Source organism: Chelmon rostratus, chromosome 12 (genome assembly GCF_017976325.1).
Source record: "Chelmon rostratus isolate fCheRos1 chromosome 12, fCheRos1.pri, whole genome shotgun sequence".
In the NCBI taxonomy this organism is placed as follows: Eukaryota; Metazoa; Chordata; class Actinopteri; order Chaetodontiformes; family Chaetodontidae; genus Chelmon; species Chelmon rostratus.
In genome coordinates this window covers 9,271,504-9,290,877 of record NC_055669.1, presented here as the reverse complement: position 1 = coordinate 9,290,877, position 19,374 = coordinate 9,271,504, and the positions used below count along the sequence as shown (strand labels likewise).

Below are 19,374 nucleotides of genomic sequence, written 5' to 3'. Positions count from 1 at the left end.
GAGAATTGAAGACAGTGAAGAAGAAGCCTAAAGTACATTTCATTAATAATGGAGCATCTAATTTAAGTCAGGCTAAGTTCTCAAAGGAAAAACAGATGATTATTTGCAACATAGATTTGACTTCAAGGAACATTATAAATGTAAAACATGTTATCTGCTTACGTCATAAACCATAATAATTTAGCACAGATTCATTCTCATAAATGTAAAAAACTTATAAGGTAACACTGATGTAATGTTTTCCCCTGCATGATGTCCAGCCAACAAGCACCATTTGATTTATATACTTACACTGATATATTGCATTCTCTGGGTACAGAATACACCAAAAAATAGAGAATAAAAATGAGCAGTTAATCTGTATAGACAGAGCAGGAACTGAGACAGCAAGCATGTTCAGGGCAGCTATGGAATTTCTTTGTGTCAAAGAGGAAGGGAAAATAAATGCATGGATGTTAGTCAGAGAGGGAAAAATGCAGAAGTTGCTGCAAAAGAAACAAAGAGAGACAGAGAGAGACATCACTTTAACGGCAGTCTGGCTTGTTGAGAGCTCATTTGGTATCATGGCAGAGCTCACCTTCAATGTGGATCATGGCTATCTGGAGGGTCTGGTTAGAGGAATGAAGGCCGGGATTCTGACTCGCACTGACTATCACAATCTGGCCCAGTGCGACACACTTGAGGGTAAGAATACTGGATCAAATTACCACTTTTGGACCGTATCATACCTGCAGCTACACCCTTTGGTTTTTTAATTCTTGTGTGTGTAGGTGTCTCAAAGGTAGCTGCAGTGGAGTGCTGACAGGGGTTATTTTATCTGTTTCTTCACCTGGACCCCACTTTTCAAGGAGATCAACTTAATTCTCTTTCCAAGAACAAGGCATTCCTCTCTGAGAGTCAGGAAGTCAGTGAGGATGAAGACCAGTGAGGTTTAGAAATAGACATGTGTGAGTTATGTACTGCATTATGATTAACCTCTTCCTGGATTCCTGTAACAGCAACCTAACAGGAAGTGGCTGTGGAAAAAACTGAGACACCTGTGATGTACTGGAGTTAGGATGAAACAAAAAGAGGAACTGAGCATAAAACCTTTAGATAATGTCTTTCCTGTCCTTAGACATGAAGCTGCACCTGCAGAGTACAGATTATGGTAAGATGCTGTCCTCTGCTGAAGAGGACCTGACTGTGTCGCTGGTGGACAGCAAGCTGAGGGAGAACCTGGTGACTGAATTCAGCTGCCTTCGCTCCAACGCCCTGCCTCCACTATCTACCTTCCTTGACTATATAACGTACGATGAATTATAAATTACACAAAGGTCACAGGATGATAATGTATTTGTTTCTGGTAGTTTTCTATCCACATTTTGTCTTGGCTATCTTTGACAGAAGCTGTAGTGCTCTTTCTCACATCATTCTGTGTGGGATGGGAATCGTCTCTTTGTGACCAGCTACAAAGGCTCAAATGACACCACGTCTGTCAGTGGCAGGCAGGTGGAACTCTGCTCGGCCCCTCAAATTGCCATAGATGATCAAACTCTCCCATATCATTCTCGCTTTGTCCCCATAAAGAAACTATACTAAGTCCCTGTTTACACCTGTCATTAACATGTGTGCCACTAACCAATCTGTAGCTGGTGACGTGGTGTGATTGGACCTCCCATAGTTGGTCATGCAGAGGTAGTTCCCATAGTGACACTCACTCTGTTATCAAAGAACCAGGGAATGTATTAAATAAAGCGTTTCTAGACATAAAGGCATATTTGCCATATGTTATGCCATATCAGCTCAATGCCATCAGATTCACAAAGCTCCTCATTTCAAATATTTAACAGGATGCTTTCATAAATCACTAGTTGCTAGTGAGCCAGAAGGACAGAGGGATGCTCACTTCAGATGGTACTAGTCCACCATCTTACAAAGCAAACTATGTCTACATTTCAGATGCAATTAAGTGTGTATGACTAACTGCAGTTTGAAAAAGGGATTGATGCCCTAGTAACCACTTCAGCACCACATTATTAAGGTGTAGCCTATATGTCCTCCTGCATTTACGAACAACTGAGTGTGGGTTTGAGGTATGATCTATTTGACTCGTAATAGAAAATGATCATAACTACAAAAAAAAAAAAAAAACAGGAATAAAATTTTACATAAAATAAAATAAACAAATATTTTTGGGCACAGCCCTGAAACCCATCCAGTTTGAATAAGCATGATATCTCTGTTTACCGGGATGTAACATAAAATGCCATCAGTACAAATCTATGCACATCTATTTACCCTGTTCTGTGTCGCCATAGCTACAGCTACATGATCGACAATGTGGTGATGCTGATCACCGGGGCCCTGAAACAGAGAGACGTGGCGGAGCTTCTCCCGCGGTGTCACCCGCTGGGAGCCTTCGACCAAATGGCAGCAGTGGGCATCGCTCGCACCCCCACGGAGCTCTACTCAGCCATCCTTGTGGACACACCACTGGGTAGATCCACAAAATAATATCTGTGTTTAATCCCCAAAAATGATAAGATTACAGTCACAGAGTTGTTGCAAGTCACCAGAGGTAATTAACCATCACCAGTTTACAGAGGAAGTGGGTGGAAGGATTTTAAATGGTGAGGACGAAACGTTAATGAAAAGTCTGAAGCATTGAGGCCCACCTCTGCTTGGAAAGACGGATGAAAATAAAAAATACTCAGTGTCAACTTATTAATCAACATTTTTGACTTATTATCTTAGAGTTTTACTTTTATGTCAAAATTTTGAAGCTCACCGGCATGTTTTTTTTAAATTATGAAATATGAGGTTCTTGAAGCTTGGTGATGACTTGAACAGCTAATTTGTAAGCTATCAAAAAAATAGGTGACTTGCTAACCGCTAAACACGCTAGCCAGTTGGTTTAGCACTAACTGGTCACAGTAGCTCTCCTGGCTGCTTTCTACTTTCTTTACTCCCCTCCTCACGTTTAGTTTCCAGGTTGTACCCCATGTCAGTCTGTACAGGTACTCAGAAGGCAAAACACTGTTGCTAATTGATAACAACACAGCTAATGAGCTATGATAGCTACAATAGTCCCCAGCTCTCCATTACCTCAAGACTTTTTCTGTTGGTCCACAGTGCAAATTTGTGGGTCAAAGTTCACCAAAGTTGAACTGTCAGTCCGCCGGTCGCAGCTATTCCCTCAGGATACTTAGATTTTGTGGGGAAATCTTTTATGAGCTGGTGTGACTTCAGTAAGTCAGAATTTCGATTCATCGTACATGTTTTTACTTTGGAAATTTCAGCCTCCATGTTTATCTCTATCATCCATATTGAAGATGAAAGCGTCAATCAAACTGTTGCCCATTGTGTCATAGCTCAGTTTTTCCAGGATGCTGTGTCTGAGTCCAACCTGGACGAGATGGAGGCTGAGGTCCTCCGGAACAAACTCTACAAGGTGACTACAGGGTGACACTAGACTTGCATGACTGCGGTAATTTACCTTGATGCCTGTGTGTGTGTGTATGTGTGTGCGTGTTCATGTTCATTGCATCCAAGATTATGCAGGCCTAAAAGTTATGCTATGGTGATCTTAAATCTGATGTTTGCACTCATGTCAAAGTCAGCAGGCACTTCTGATCTTTATGGTTTTGCTTTTTCAGGCATATTTAGAGTCTTTCCATTCTTTCTGCAAGAACATTGGTGGCTCCACAAAAGATATAATGTGTCCTGTCCTGGAGGTATGTGACTTTTTCCACTGCATGGGCTGGATATGATGATATACAGTATGTTAGATGTTTTGCTGAAAATGCCATCTGTGTGTGTGTGTGTGTGTGCTGCAGTTTGAGGCAGACAGGCGGGCCTTCATCATCACGGTGAACTCCTTTGGAACAGATCTCAGCGGTGCAGACAGGAGTGAGCTGTATGCATCTTGTGGCAAACTTTACCCCGAAGGGCTGCGACTGCTGGCCAAGGCTGAGGACCACGAGCAGGTCAAAGCTGTGGCCGACTGTTATCCAGTGAGTCTGATCTCATCTCCAGTGAGAGCTGCTGTGTTGTTGCTGCAGTTAATTTAAAATCAGATGCATGGTTAACTTTAACCTAAACCTCCCTGCAGGAGTATAAACTCATTTTTGAAGACCCTGAGCCAGGATCAGATTTTAAGACTCTGGAGGACAGATTCTTTGAACAAGAGGTAACACCTTTAATGTTCCTCAGTAAGAGTGGACTGACCCATGCAGCTCCCATAGAGATTTTTTTTACATTTCTGCAGAGCTGAAACAGCAAACAGTAAATGTATCTATGCACATGTAAACTGCCTTTCTTTCTCTCTGTGTGGCATCTGCCCCCGTCCTTAATCTTTTCACAGGTGAAGCTGAACACACTTGCTTTCCTGCAGCAGTTCCACTTTGGAGTATTTTACTCCTACATCAAACTGAAGGAGCAGGAGAGTCGCAACATCGTCTGGATCTCTGAGTGTGTCACACAGAGACAGAAGTCCAAGATACACAACTACATACCCATCTTCCCGGGAACAAATTAACCGAGCAATAACAAGAAAGACATACATATATTTAACATACAGTTGTAAGATAGCATACAACAAGGTAATAAATGCACTATATGAAAAAGTATTTGTTGAACTCTTTATGATTTAATTTTGGTTGTGAGGGTTAGTTACTGTGGTTGCACTAAAGTCAGTCACAGACATATTCAGTGTTTGTACTACACACACAAAAATAAGGCGACTACCTGCTGCAGTATGTTCACATTCACATTACCGGCACAATATCTGCATGTCTAAACAGGACAAAAGTGTACATTACAGGAGGTATAATATTGTGTACAATGGAATACAAAATTTCGTACAAAATAAAAGTATAATAGTAATGTAGCACAAACAGTGGTATAAAAGTGTAAATTTAGTTTTAGCAGCTAACAGAGGTCATAATATCATCCATCTTTGCTTTTCTTGCGTTCGTCCTTCCTTCATACTTTAACTGAAACAAAAAGACAAAAGCAGAAGGCAGAATGTAAAATCTAGTTTTTGCATGGATACATTTGAAACACACTAAGATCGGATTGAAGCACGTCTTGGTTGTGCAGTCTAACTTACAGCACTGGGCAGGGACCTCCAGAGGTATGTAGCTCTGCTGGCAGAGAAGAACAAAAGCAGATGCTAGTCTGCAGGGGGCCCTGGAGGAGCTCAGCTCACACACTGACAAGAACTGACCGGGACCCACCTTACGACAGAAAATATGTAAAAACAAAGCAAGAAGCAAACATTTCGATTCTCGTGCCGATGTCAAGCCCTGAGTTCAGTTTCTTCCATCTCACTTAAAGCTGGAGCTGGTAACTTTTTAGAAAAATAGGCAAGATTAAAAATCCCATAACCTCCCTTTAGGCCTCCATCCAAAGCCACGCCCCCCAAACACATGAAGGCACGAGAGAGAGCGCGAGGGGAATGGAGAAGTGTGAAGACCTGCACTTTCAATAAATACAGAAACAACTCCCTTAAATGCCACAGTCATATAAACTCTATTCTACTCACCACCCTGAAGCAGGAACTCAGCGGTGAATCCGGAGAGGAGAACAGGAAGTCGCAGCTCACGGGGCTTTTGGCCGCTTTAGGAAAGTGCTGTATCATGCGTGGAGGTTTAATACAGTCTGGTTTCATCTAGAGACACACAGAATCAAACTCCAGGTGAGAACTGTTGCTGTCAGCAAAGCTCCACCTGCATGTCATTATAGACACAAGGATGTAAGATGTGCTTCTCCCTTGTCCCACCTGCCAACTGTAGAAAAAGCTGTCCAGGTTTTCAGCTTGAGACCCATCAGGTAAAGGAGAGTCGTTGCCTGCCTCATTGTCGTTGGTCCCTAACAGACCAGTGGACGTGCCTGTGCGGAGGAAAACAGGCTCAAATATCTGTACAGCTGCCAATTTGTTAACCCTAAGTCTGCAATACTGTATGTTTAGTTTTCCTACCATGCAACCATCCATCCAGAGTGAAGCTGCACACCTCAAGCAACAGGTCACATGACACTGACGCTCCGTTCCGATTAGACACGTGCACGACATTCGACCCACTTCTAACAGCCACTCCGCTGCCACTGTGAAATGTTTGCGTTACAGCGTTGCTGCAGTTGGCCTTCACCTGTGAGACAAACATTCCCTTTTATTTTTACAGACGTGGTGAAGGAAGCTGCACTGTTCATCCTGTTTACCGACCAGGAAATCTCCACACTCCACCATCTTTATTCATGTTTCTGTTTTTTTGTCACAGGTGTTAACACTTGCCTGTCCATTGCGCTGAATGTGGATGGTGTTGTTATTCATTCTTATGAGGAGGAGGTTATGTGTGTCTGGATTGAGCAGCAGTGTGAATGAAGGGTCGACGCTGACATCTTGGGCCAGGAGCAGCGGACAGGAGCCCGGGAGCTCATACAGGTGACCGTCAAATGTCACTACAAACTGATCTGCCACCAACAGAGCTTGGTCTTATGGAGAGAGACAGAATAAGACAGATGTCATACGATTTGATTAAATCCTTCATTAGAATAATACAACTGAAAAATGTCAAGCTAGTCTTACGTCTAAATGGGCTGTCCATGATCTTCCTTTTGAGGCGGTATAGTTCAGCTATGGGTCTGACAGAGGCGAGTGTCTGCAGGGGCATCAGGAGCCACTCCTCCAGAAGGATCTCCACCAGCCCAGCTTCGGCCACCCTGGACCAGGGGAGCGGTGGCAGCGGCACTGACATAACCACTGAACACTCGCTGGAGAGACCAAGCACACTGTATTCAAAATCTCTCACTCAGACCATTTGCTCACATCTGTTGTGGTCTAGATTGGCAGAGCAAGTCAATGACTAGATGCTTTAGGGTAATCAATCGTTCGCAACTGGACCTCGTCAGTTTGTCTTGGAAGACGTTTTGCTTCTCATTTTCAGAGGCTAAATCTTTGAATCTCTTTGAGAGAGATGAAAGGACAGCATTGCATGTGGGAGATAGGTGGTGTCTCGGACCTCCCCCTCTGTTCAGAGACGGTTTTTCAACCTTGACATAGATGGCTTCTCTCACTCCTCTTTCAAACCATCTGTCTTCTCTCTCCAGAATATGCACATTTTTATCCTCAAAGGAGTGTGCTTCCTCCTTGAGGTTTGAGGTGCAGGTAAACAGCTGAGTCTAGACCTGAAGAGTTAGCCCTTCTGTGTTGTGCCATGCGTCTACTCAGTGGCTCTTTGGTTTCCCCAATATACAAGTCTGTGCTTCACAGGGTAGTTCTGTTGTGCAAAGTGTTGTCTTGTAACAACTTGCCACAGCATCCTGAGTTGGAATGCATGTGAACAATGATGTGACATTGAAGGAAACCATTGTTTCTGATGGGTCTAGTTTCAAGTCCTGAACCTTATTTACAAAGTCCATTGAGTTCTGGATGTGGTGTGGCATTTTGCCAACCAGTGGTGCTAAGATGTTGGCCACAAACTTAGCAATGTTGTATGTCACAGAGTTGATGCTGCTGACAATAGGTCTGAGAGGCGCTCCTTCTTTGTGTATTTTCGGGAGACCATAGATGCCCGGGATGGACTCTTGTTGGTATAACTGGTGATATTGCAAACGGTCAATGGCTCCTTCTTTCTGCAAACTTTGCAGATATTCTGTGATTGTTCTCTTGTACCCGCTGGTTGGGTCTCTTTTCAGGCATTCATATGTGTTACTGTTATTGAGTAGTGAAAGAATCTTGTCATGGTAATCGTTAGTGTTTAGGATTACCGTGCATCTCCCTTTGTCTGCTGGCAAGATTGTGATGTTTTCGTCCTTGCTCACTGTTGTCAACAGCTTTTCTTTCCTAATTGGTGAGGTTAGAAGGGGGAGGTTTAGCATCGGAGAGAGCTGCCGACACTTTCAACCTGAGCTGTTCGCCTTCTGTTTCCGTTAGGTTGTTTTTCTTTATAGCTGATTCTGTTGCCGTGATCAGATCAACTATTGGGACTTGTTTTGGTGTCATGGCAAAATTCAATCCTTGAGCTAAAACCTCCTTCTCCGGCTGGGTAAGTACTCTGTCAGACAAATTCTTAACCCATCTATTCTGTAACTCATTTTGTGTTTAGTCTCCAATTTTTTGCCTCTAGGGGAGACATTGCATCTTGGAAGTGGTATGTCTTGACTGCAAGTTCTAAAATTACTTTGTTTGGTTATCCCAGCTTTTGTGAAAAGTTCAGCTGTTTCCAGAAAGAACAGGGTGACAGAGGAAGAAAAGAGGGACAGACGACATAACATCGTCATTCCATATGTGTCTGGTGTATCAGAGAAGCTCAGGCGAATCAAATGCAACATCCCTGTTTTCGTTGGGAAATCTTGGTCCTCCGAGCCACACTGATTATGTCTTTATTTTTTGTTTCAGACTGGAGCAGGAGAGGGGCGAAGCTGATCACCTGGCAGAGAGTGCTGAGATGCAGATGCAGATCTTCTGGTGATACTTTGCCCCCCGTGGCCACTTTTAGTTGTACTTTACCTTCTGGACTGAAAAGTTGCTACTTGTTTTTTTGTCTATTTTGGCTTCAAATAAATTTCTTTCTCGTCTCTGTATCTGGGTCCTGGCCTCACTCCTTGTGAACACAACAATCCCGGTACATTTCAAACCTGGGAACACTCTCAGACAAAGGCTGGTGCACCCCAAAGACACCTCAAACAGAACAATCTGGTGTATGCAGTCCAGTGCATTGAGGAATGCACAGACTTGTATATTGGGGAAACCAAACAGCCACTGAGCAGACACATGGCACAACACAGAAGGGCTAACTCTTCAGGTCTAGACTCAGCTGTTTACCTGCACCTCAAACCTCAAGGAGGAAGCACACTCCTTTGAGGATAAAAATGTGCATATTCTGGAGAGAGAAGACAGATGGTTTGAAAGAGGAGTACGAGAAAGCCATCTATGTCAAGGTTGAAAAACCGTCTCTGAACAGAGGGGGAGGTCTGAGACACCACTTATCTCCCACATGCAAAGCTGTCCTTTCATCTCTCTCAAAGAGATTCAAAGATTTAGCCTCTGAAAATTAACAACAAAGCCATTCACACATGGCTCAAGGACACCCAAGGGTTACACCCTGCCCCGCCTTAATGGGGGATCGTTTGCCTCACAATAGAGTGATACCATCTTTGGTTTTGGGGGTTGGCCTCACTCAGAGGATACTTGAACCTAACACCATTTCATTGGACTAGAGCTGTCCTATCTAGTCTGGTGCGCATGAACTGATAAAGCGAGAGGCGAAACATCTTCCAAGACAAACTGACGAGGTCCAGTTGCGAACATTTGATTGCCCTAAAGCTTACAATGACCTGGATGAATGAGAATATGTCAATGACTAGATCTCAACCAAATTTAGTCCAGTTTTTACCTGGACATCTTCTGAACTTAGTTCTTACTGGGTGGGGTGTGCATCCTATCACATAAGGAACAATATGTCCCTTGTCTGAGCTCTTAAAATCATTTCATGAAAAGAAGGCATGGAGAGTTTTTCTTCATGTAGGTCTCAGACATGAGCAGTACCTGGGGGAGAATTTGTAGACAGAGGCCAGTCGTTTCCGGACTCCAGACAGAGCCATTGCCAACCTGGTCTCCACCCAGTGGTAAGTATGCTGACCTGCCTAATATACACACAACATCAACCATTAACACACATTAATGAGTGCATTTACATGCATTTTGGTATGCTGTCTGAAAATTTGATAATGTCCCTCCCTGCATACATAATTCTATAACCCTGATTCCAAATTCCATTGGGACGCTGTGTAAAACATGAATCAAACAGAATGTGATGACTTGCTCGTCCATTTTGACATATAGTCAAAGACAATGATCCGTGTCATGATCCGTGCTTGCCACATCTGTTTTATGTTGAAGGTTTTCTTTTGTTCTGTCATGATCCGTGGTTGTCACACCTGTTTTATGTTGAAGATTCTTCCCTTGTGTTATCAGTCTGTTTTTGTCAAGTCCTGTTTTATTTGAAGGTTCATGTTATGTTTCTTCTTTTGCTTTACTTCCTGTGTTTTCCCGCCTTTGTGATTGTCTGATCTGTGTATTTAAGATCCCTTGTGTATTTAAGTCTGTGTTTTCCCCTCAGTCTTTGTCAGGTCGTTGTCTGCTTTATCCTCCATTGCCTGAGAACCCTTGCCTTTGCCCGCCCATGCCATTAGTAAGTAAGTAAGTGTTTATCTTTAATGTTGTTTGTGCCAAGTTCCCTGTCAGTGTTTGTCCACCATGCTCTTGTGTTTCCTAGCCTTGCCACAGTCCATTTAAGTGTGTCTTTGTCTTTAGCCATGCCACAGCCTAAGTGTGTTTCTAGTATTGTCTTTGTCTGTAGCCACACCACGTTCTTTGTCAGTGTTATGTGTTGCCTTTCTTCTTTGTCTTATGCCCCTCTACCCCTGTAAGTGTTTCTCTTAATTCCCTTAGTTTTTGGATTTGGTTTCCTTTTTACTTTGGACTCTAGTTTGATTCAAAACCTGCCTGCCTTTTCATTTTTCTTTGATTAAATAAATGTGATTATTTGAACCAGCTTCCCATAGTGTTTGCATCTGGGTTCAACCATAGTTCTCCTGAAACCCCACATTCCTGACACAATATATTTAATGTTTCACCTCATCAACTTTTTTTTTCTTTTTTGCAAAGATCTGCTTATTCTGAATTTGGGACAGGAGCAAGAAAAGACTGGGGAAAGTTGTGGAACGCTCCAAAAACACCTGTTTGAAACATTCCACAGGTTAACAGGTGGAACACGTGATTGTACAAAGGATGTTCCTACATGGACTCAGGAAGACTTCAGACTCTCCATTTACTCTGGATTCCCAGAGTCAGACTTTCACTTTTGTCCCAGCATGTAGATCAGTCATATTTTACAAGTTTATCATTATATTATGTTTTACAGAATAATTACTACCTAGCTTGAGTTGAGGATGCATCTGCACAATGAGCTGGAAAAGGTATTTACATACCTCAGTATCATATCCAGGTTTATCAAAACCAGAGTAAGTGCTCATCTACGTTTTTGAAACCAGGATATTTATGGTACATGCACAAAACATAACCAGGTTAATCCAAAAACCCAATTATAACTGGAAACCAGTCTGCATGTAAACACACTCACTACTCACTACACATACTAAAAATACTGTATCTACAGAATGCTCCAAAGTAATATTAATATGTTCTAGTGCAAAACTAGAAAAGGTACCAGTGTGCAGATTTCTCACCACATCCAGGGTGATGCTGAGCATGGCGACACTGGCCTGAGCCAGCGGCCTCAGCTGAGGGTTCCCCAGCAAAGCCGGTAGGACCTCCACCAGCCCGTCAGTCCACAAGGAAACAGCCTCCCTCCACAACGCCTCCGGCCTCTGGCCCTTTACATCCTGGTATACACCTGCCAGAGTGGCCAGAGGCCCTGAGGACGGAGCACATCACAGTGTCAGGGTTTGCCTTTTCACACTTCATCACACTTCATCACACTTCATGCATTAAGGTGGCTCTTTTATAGCGCAGCAGCAGATAAGCTTCATTTCTCAGATTGCAGCAAAGAGAATTTTGGGGGGCTGACTGAGTATCCTGACAACAGAAACTATGATCCTATGAGTCAGGATCTTTCTCATACTTCAGATAAGGATGTGTTCATGATTTAGAGATTAGGTGAGGCAGGGATGGACGGCACCATCTTGTCTCAAGAACCAAAGGGCATGTCTATATTTATAGCAACCACACTGACTGTGTTAACATAACCACAGGATGACATCCTGCCATAATAGATCATGTTCCTGAATCTCATCTGGAGACAATTACAATTCAAGCAAAAGTAACACAACACTTTTCACTAAATGAGAAGTGGAGGTGTTGGCTGGTTTCAGTGACATTTCAAGGTTTTTGATCGCTTTGCCAGTCAGGGCAGCGACTGACAGGACTGGTTCGTATCATCTCTCTGAACTCACTCCTCAGCTCCTGCTGTCCCAGCAGAGAGGCGTGCTGCAGCAGGCCGAGGAAGCGGGGCAGGCTGTCGGTCACGATGCGACGCAGGAGGCCATTCTGCCACAGAGCCAACAAACCTCCGTCCCTGTGCGCCAGCAGAGCCTCGGCCCGCTGGGACACATGAAGGGGCACGGCGCTCAGCTCCTGGAGCAACATGCTGCCTCTGGACTGCAGAGAAAGTTGTGAGGAGAAGCAGTCACCACATTAAAACCGCACCTGTAAGCCTGAGTGTTGCTGGAGCATTTGTTTACGTTAAGTATCCTGAAGCAGTTTGTGGTTACCTGGCGCCTGAATTCCACGAGGAGATTCTGTAAAGTCTTTATTCTCTCCAGCAACTTATTCTGGATCTGAGAGCTCAAATGTTGAATCCGTGCCTGTGAACACAACAACATGCAGTATTTCAAAGTGTCACACTGCGTACAGTAAAGATGTGGCTACTTTTATGCACTTGGCGATACCTCCACTGCGGTCAGACTTCCCAAGCAGCCGCTTGCTCTCAGCATCAGCCTGTGATTGGCTGATCCCACAGACATGCTGCCCAGAGTCTCAGGTTTGCTGCTGCCACCGTCTCCTTTCTGCACATCCAGCATCAGACTGCCATTTGTTCCCACACATGCCATCACAGTGACGTCCTCATCCAGCCCTGGACGGGGACATTACCAGATTCTTCATAATCATAGTTGCAATGTTTTTGTCATTTTTGCAAATATTGCACAGATAAGATATTTTTTAATAGAAACTCTAAAGAACAATTACAATTACAGTCAATAGCAGTGCATATATATAGCAACTACTGTTGTACTTGAACTAATAGTGTAACACCATGTCAAGCAAAGTGACATAACGATGCAAGAAGTAGCAGAAAGTCAGAAAAGCACAGTGGCATGTATGATACCACCAGACATAACAGTGTGCACCAGAATATTATGTAGTATGATTATGTAATTATTCTTGTAGTAGTGTACTACTACTTGTACTTCAGCAATATACCACAGAGGATGAAGTATAGTATGAGTGTAGTTTACAATTGTGCAACTAGATTTTACAACATAGTATAATATAATATGAAACACAATTTGTCATGTAACATATAATAATGATAATATGCACTATATGTCATAATATATAGTAACAAACAATAGATACTACATGAAGTTCTGGCTGGTCAGTGTGAGTTACCGTTCATATAGCCTGCTGTGGTCTGAAGACATCTGCCCTCAATCGTCCCGTTCAGCCAGACCTTCTCGCTGCTATCTAATCTGGCCTGCACCTGGAGGCCAGACCCCCAAGGCCAAGACAGGGCACTGCCCCCCACCTCCAAACTCCAATTACCCAACCTAGACTGTGAAGTGCACACACACACACATACAGTGCCTATCATAAGTATTCACCCCCTTTGATGTTTTACCCTTTTATTGCTTTCATAAATCAATCATGGTCAATAAAATTTAGCTTTTTCAACACAAAAATTTATTGGAAAAAACTCTTTAACGTCAAAGTGAAAACAGATTTCTATAAAGTAATGTTAATAAAAGAAAATTATAGAAATGAAAATAATAGTTTGCATAATTATTCACCCCCCTTAAGTCAGTATTTAGTAGATGCACCTTTGGCTGAAATCACAGCAGTGAGTCTGTGGATAGGTTTCAATCAATCTTGCACATCTGCCCACTGCAATTTTGCTCCATTCTTCTTTGCAAAACTGCTCAAGCTCTGTCAGGTTGCGTGGGTATCGGGCATGAACAGCCCTTTTCAAGTCCAGCCACAAATTCTCTATAGGATTGAGGTCTGGGCTTTGACTCGGCCACTCCAGAACATTTACCTGGTTCTTTTTTAACCATTCCTGTGTAGCTTTTGCAGTATGTTTTGGATCATTGTCTTGCTGGAAAATAAATCTTCTCCCAAGTCGTAGTTCTCTTGCAGACTGAAAAAGATTGTCCCCTAGGATTTCAGTGTATTTTGCAGCATTCATTCTGCCCTCTATCTTTACAAGCCTTCCAGGTCCGGCTGCTGAGAAACATCCCCACAGCATGATGCTGCCACCACCATGCTTCACAGTGGGGATGGTGTGTTTTTGGTGATGTGCAGTGTTTGGTTTCCGCCAAATATGACGTCTTGTCTGATGGCCAAAAAGCTCAATTTTGGTCCCATCAGACCAAAGAATCTTCTTCCACTTGACCATGGAGTCCTGCACGTGCTTTTTGGCAAACTCTAGTCGAGAAGTGAGTGGGCATAAGTGAGCTTTAGATGGATGTTTCCTCTGGAGACAGCCAGGCTAGCTGTCTCCCCCTGTTTCCAGACTCTTTGATAAGATAACTGGCTGCACCTAATACATCCTAGTAAACATGAGAGCGATATCAACCCAATAAACATAACCCAAATCCTTATCCTTTGAAGAAAGGAGGAGCTACTGAAATGTCTTTACTTTACAAAAAAGTCCTCACTTTCCAGGTGTGAAACTTAAATTTTTCTCACAAAGACAGAAGTAGAAAAGCACACACACAGAGTAGTAGCCACTGTGTAGATTCTGCTATTTAACCCAATCCTGATAATGCAATATCACAATAAAGTCCCAGCAGCAGAGAAATAAAGCTTTTGCACCAAATAGTAAAAAATTAGTTGCCCTCTTCATAGTTACGATTCTTAACTGCAACACGTTATTATTAATCAGTCACCAGAGGGTTGTTGTAGCTGTTTACCTCAGAGAACAGAGACATGTTGGAGCCCTGAGCAGTAGAGGAGTTGGTCAGGGTGAAGGTGAGGCTGCACTGGTGGGGCTGTCCTGTCACCGATAAGCGAGAGTGAGTGTAAAACAGCTCCTCTCCTGAGTTCACCCTGTGGGATCCGGACCACGACAAAGTCTGAGAGACACAGAGAGGGAAAACACAGCAGCTGAAGAAAAGGTAAATGGATAAGAACATTTAAGTTACAAGAGAAATGTACATGGTGTAAAATACGCCTTTAAAAAGGAATCATCAAGTCATCAAATATAAGGAACAGATGAAGTTCAGAGACTGTGTACGCTAATCACAGCTCAACCACTGACAGGCAAGCCATTACTCACTCACCAACAGAGCATCTACAATCTCTCCACTTCATCAAAATGTCTTCAGATGTAGGAGAAATTCAAAACAGTCATCAGTGCATGAGAAGGAAAGCGGTAAGAAATGCAGATGTGCGGACTCACAGGCTGTGGGGGGCAGAGGCCCAGCAGCACTGTGTGCTCCAGGCGATCCCTGAGGTTGGTCTGCACCTTAGTCAGGAGCGTGTGTGAAGGACAAGGTGCAGGAGACACTCTGTCAAGGCCGACATTAACCTGAAGGCTGTGCATTCCCCGTGGACCCTTCTAGACACAATGCAGACACACAAACTGACATTTTTTCGAAACACCAGCCATCTGCAAGCGCATGAAGAGAGATTGAGTAGACATAAGGAGTGTTTTCTGTCAGTGTGGAGCAGAGTACCTGGTACTTCATGCCTTGCTTGATGCTCCTGTTGTCCCATCTAAGCTCTGCATTTTGGGAAAATGAGTTTCCTTCCTGAGCCACTGACACACAGCCTTTAACAGAAGACACTACCATCTACACAGACACACACACACACAAACACACACACACACGCACACACACATCAAGTAACTGGACACTAATCAAAGACTTATCATACACAAGTAGATGTCCATGAGTAGTTTTAAACTATAAGAGGGTCCACTAACCTGTTGAGTTGAGAACACAGCACACGCCTGCCCCCTGCTGGAGTTATTCTGCCACTGTTTGTTCAGGTTCAGGGAGATGTTGACAGGGACTGTGCTGTCCCACGACAGATGAGTCTGCATGCACAATGAAAAATAAAATAAAATAGTAATGAGATATAATAATAAAACTCCATACAAAACACCCTGCCCAAATATATAAGTTAAATTTAAGAGATACTTTAAGTGAGATTGTGCTTAAATGCCACATTGCAGTATGTGTAATTATCACAATGATTAATAATGGAGATTAGTCTAAGTAAACTACCATTATGCAGACAGTAGTTACATGTGTAATACATGTTAAAAGTTGAAGATTTATGCATGAAAAGGTTTTAATGTTAGAATCAGATGAAACACAGACCTGCTCTAATCTAGCAAACAACAGACTCAGAGTTATAATTGGTGAAGAATATAGTTTCAAATGTTTTGAACATGGTAAGACTCGTGTCATATATTCTGTAAAAGGAACAGGTAAAAGTGTGGCGGCCTACTTCCAGGCTGCTGCGTCGCTCCCTCTGCGAGCTGTGTGACAGCGTGTGAAGCGACATCTGGCTGAGAGTGGAGGAGAACGGCTGCCTCAGCTCCAGCTTGGTCTCATTCATCTCCTCCGATCGGCTCCACCAGCTAAGAGCTCTGACCTTCAGAGGAAGAAACCACAGTTTGTGACCACAGGAAACAGAGCAGAGATCCAAGCAGATGCTCTCATGACTCATTATGTATTTGCCATGTCACATTCAAAGAGACATAAAAAAGGAGACAAAAAGATTTGAATGACGGCCTTTATATTTTCAGGGTCATGGCACACTTTGTACAGTCTGACCTGCTCCGCTCGGCCATGCCTCATCCAGCCCAGGGAAACACTGTCTAGTCGGCCCTGTAAAGAACGCTCCAATGTTGCCTCCAAACGAGTCCAACGGGGAACACAACTGATCTGAACTGAAGTCAAGGACAAGAGAAGAATCTGTAGCCAGCCAAAATCTTAGATGGTCACTCATCACTCATGTTTTCTTTATTCGTAGTCCTGATGCAGGCAGCCTGTAAGATGTGAAATGGACACACATCGTCACTGTGACGGCTGTAATGCTCTGCAGAGTCGGCCTGCGGTGGTTTACCCTTCAGTGTCTGGTTCCCCATCTCTAGTGCTGGAGGTGCAGAGTAGAGACCAGACAAGCTGAACTCTTGACTGCCCCACACAGCTCCATGTTGAACTTGGTAGCTCCAGTTCCTGGCCTCATACACCGTCCTCACTGCCACAGTCCTGGGGAGTGGCTTCAACTACAGGAAAAAAACAATCGCTCAGCAATTCGGATGTGGGCGTTGGAAGACAAAAATGTCTCTTTTAGATTGATCAAGATGTTTTTACTCGGGCATACCTGTGGGTACGAGTGTTTGAGCTCTGCAGCCTGCCTGTATCCGCTCTCTATAGCTGCCAGTTCCCCAACAGCCCACAGCCGCCTCCTGCCTGATGACACCTCCACCAAACCTGCCACACTGGACTGAGACTGGTTCAGCTGGAGAGAGGGAAGAGAGATGGAGACACGCATGGTGACCAGTACAAATGCATATAAAAGAAAAACTCTACAACAGCATAACAAGTGTCGAGGTTCTGCAGAGTATGTCGCTTCCTTCTCGTTTAAATAAGATTTCTAAAGAGTGGCTTTGAAAAACGCACCTGAGAGCGGACATTGAGCTGAGAGGGCAGGTAAACCAACATCCTGGGAATATTCTGAACCACCTTCACCATCAGGTCCTTGCTGGACAAAAGACCATCTGTCACGTTACACGTGTGAGTTTTTGACTTTTAGATTTTCTGCACGTGAAGCCAGTGTTTTGATTCTACGCTATGAGGCAGTGTGGCTGACGTGGTTTCTGTACGTCTGTGTTTACTGTACCTATGAAGCAAATGGTGTCCCTGGAGGATGAGTGCCAGTGAGGAACTGAGTTCAGGGTTTACAGCTATGGAGCACCTCAGCTGTGACTCAGTAAGTCTTCCCCAGGCCTCCACCTACATCAACAATCACAGACACAGTTAACACAGAAGAGCAGCATTGTGGGAATTTTGAGTGTTTGTGATTCTCACCTGTAAGGCAGGACTAGTATGTCCCTGTACGGTGTGTTTTAGTGTGACTCTGGCTTCCTTGGACCCTGCACCTGCCCCCCAGCCTCCTACGTCCCCTACCGCTTGGACTCTCCAGCCGTGACAGTGAAGGTCTACTGAGGCGCTCCGCAGAGGACCTGCAGAGAGTCCAGAATAATCCATTCTGAGGATAAACATTGTCGAAAACATGACTTTTGTTTTTTGCAAGACAAAACATAGAACTGTCTGCAAGATGAAAATCAAATGTTCTTGACTTTTATTATATGATAAGGAAAGTAACGTTGACTACTCTTTATAAAGTCAATGGTGACATCTGCTGGTCAGTCTTTGATACTGCAGCTGAAAATATAAATCTAAAGTCGCATGTGGCATGAAGGTTTCATACCTGAATGAAAAAGTAAAAACAGACCTGAAATAAAATTATGTGAAGAGAAAAAAGACATCCTCCTTCACCTTCAAAGGTAGTGGGAAACAACAAATATTTAGAAATTTCAAACTTCAGGAAACAACAATAAAACGGAGCAGCACAAATAAAACCTAAAACCCAAATATTAAACCTAGCTGTTAAAACAATCTGACCTTTAAACTGAGCCGTCAGGGTAGTGCCCAGGCTGGGCCGTGTCCCTGTTTGATTAGAAGCTGGTGGAGAGTAGGAGAGCAGCAGGGCCAGACGTCCATCAGCCACACTGACATTCAAGCCGGAGGCGAGCAGCTTGTGTCCGTCCACAGTGAGCTGAGCCCTGGACTGAAGCTGAGATAAGACTCCCTGGATGGAACACAGGGCCTTGGAGAAGAATGCCATAGGAGGGGTGTTAGTTTAGTTTAATCCACCAGATCAATAAACCAATATCATGTGAGGATCAAAAGCCTACGTTACCTCCATATTACGTGGAAGTCCTCTGTGCTGTAGCCAAGACCAGCTGTGCCACAAGTTTCCTCTTATCTCTTTGGTCATTGGGAGACATTTCATCTTAAGCACCACTCCCGCCTGCTGACCTCCAAACTGGGACTGCAGAGTCATGGTCTTCCCCTCAGCAGAACCAAGGTCGACCTACACACACAGCCCACGGTGATATTAATCCTCTGAGAGACTGTAAACCTTCATTTCGTCAGTCCTGATTGGTTAAATCCAAGTTTCTAACCTGGATGCTGTTGTTTGCATGTACTCCCAGTTTCTTCAGCGAGTTCACTGTGTGCCTGAAATTACTCCTCACTCTGACTGTTTCAGACACCTTTGTCACTGTCATCTCTTGACTTATCTGCGAGACATTCGGAACATCAGCTGCAGCAGCTGTGATATGAAAGCCATGAACGTAAACGTGCACACGTTATGAACCCTCTGCCATCTGAGGCAGCACAGCACCACACAGACAGACACAGATTTCTTCTTTGTGCATCTGTTTGAGTGTCAGCTGGGTTATAGTTCTAAGTGCATGTGCAGTATACACTCCTTCATAGAGTGCTACTGCTGCCTCTTACCTTTTGATTTCCTGCGCTGCAGTGTAACAGGTAGTAGCACGAGCCATC

General features: G+C 43.8%; 2 protein-coding genes across 2 annotated transcripts; one reads left to right on the top strand and one right to left on the bottom strand.

The window, feature by feature from the left end:
• Positions 1-552: 552 nt before the first annotated feature.
• Positions 553-4,579, top strand: LOC121615243 (V-type proton ATPase subunit d 1-like). Its single transcript, XM_041949511.1, has 8 exons — positions 553-684; positions 1,118-1,289; positions 2,301-2,479; positions 3,354-3,433; positions 3,639-3,716; positions 3,819-3,995; positions 4,094-4,171; positions 4,346-4,579. Exons 1-8 carry the CDS (start codon positions 564-566, stop codon positions 4,517-4,519), a joined length of 1,059 nt encoding a protein of 352 aa, XP_041805445.1. The 5' UTR covers positions 553-563; the 3' UTR covers positions 4,520-4,579.
• A 146-nt stretch (positions 4,580-4,725) lies between these two features.
• LOC121614861 lies at positions 4,726-17,293 on the bottom strand. The gene is made up of 21 exons (XM_041948951.1): positions 17,123-17,293; positions 16,862-17,024; positions 16,570-16,685; positions 16,241-16,387; positions 15,711-15,824; positions 15,460-15,576; positions 15,183-15,341; positions 14,695-14,856; positions 13,175-13,265; positions 12,454-12,638; positions 12,277-12,369; positions 11,959-12,163; positions 11,233-11,420; positions 9,530-9,627; positions 6,569-6,753; positions 6,275-6,474; positions 5,963-6,131; positions 5,765-5,874; positions 5,528-5,653; positions 5,093-5,219; positions 4,726-4,976 (listed from the first exon to the last, which is right to left on the bottom strand). Exons 1-21 carry the CDS (start codon positions 17,291-17,293, stop codon positions 4,966-4,968), a joined length of 2,937 nt encoding a protein of 978 aa, XP_041804885.1. The 3' UTR covers positions 4,726-4,965.
• Between the last annotated feature and the right edge of the window lie 2,081 nt (positions 17,294-19,374).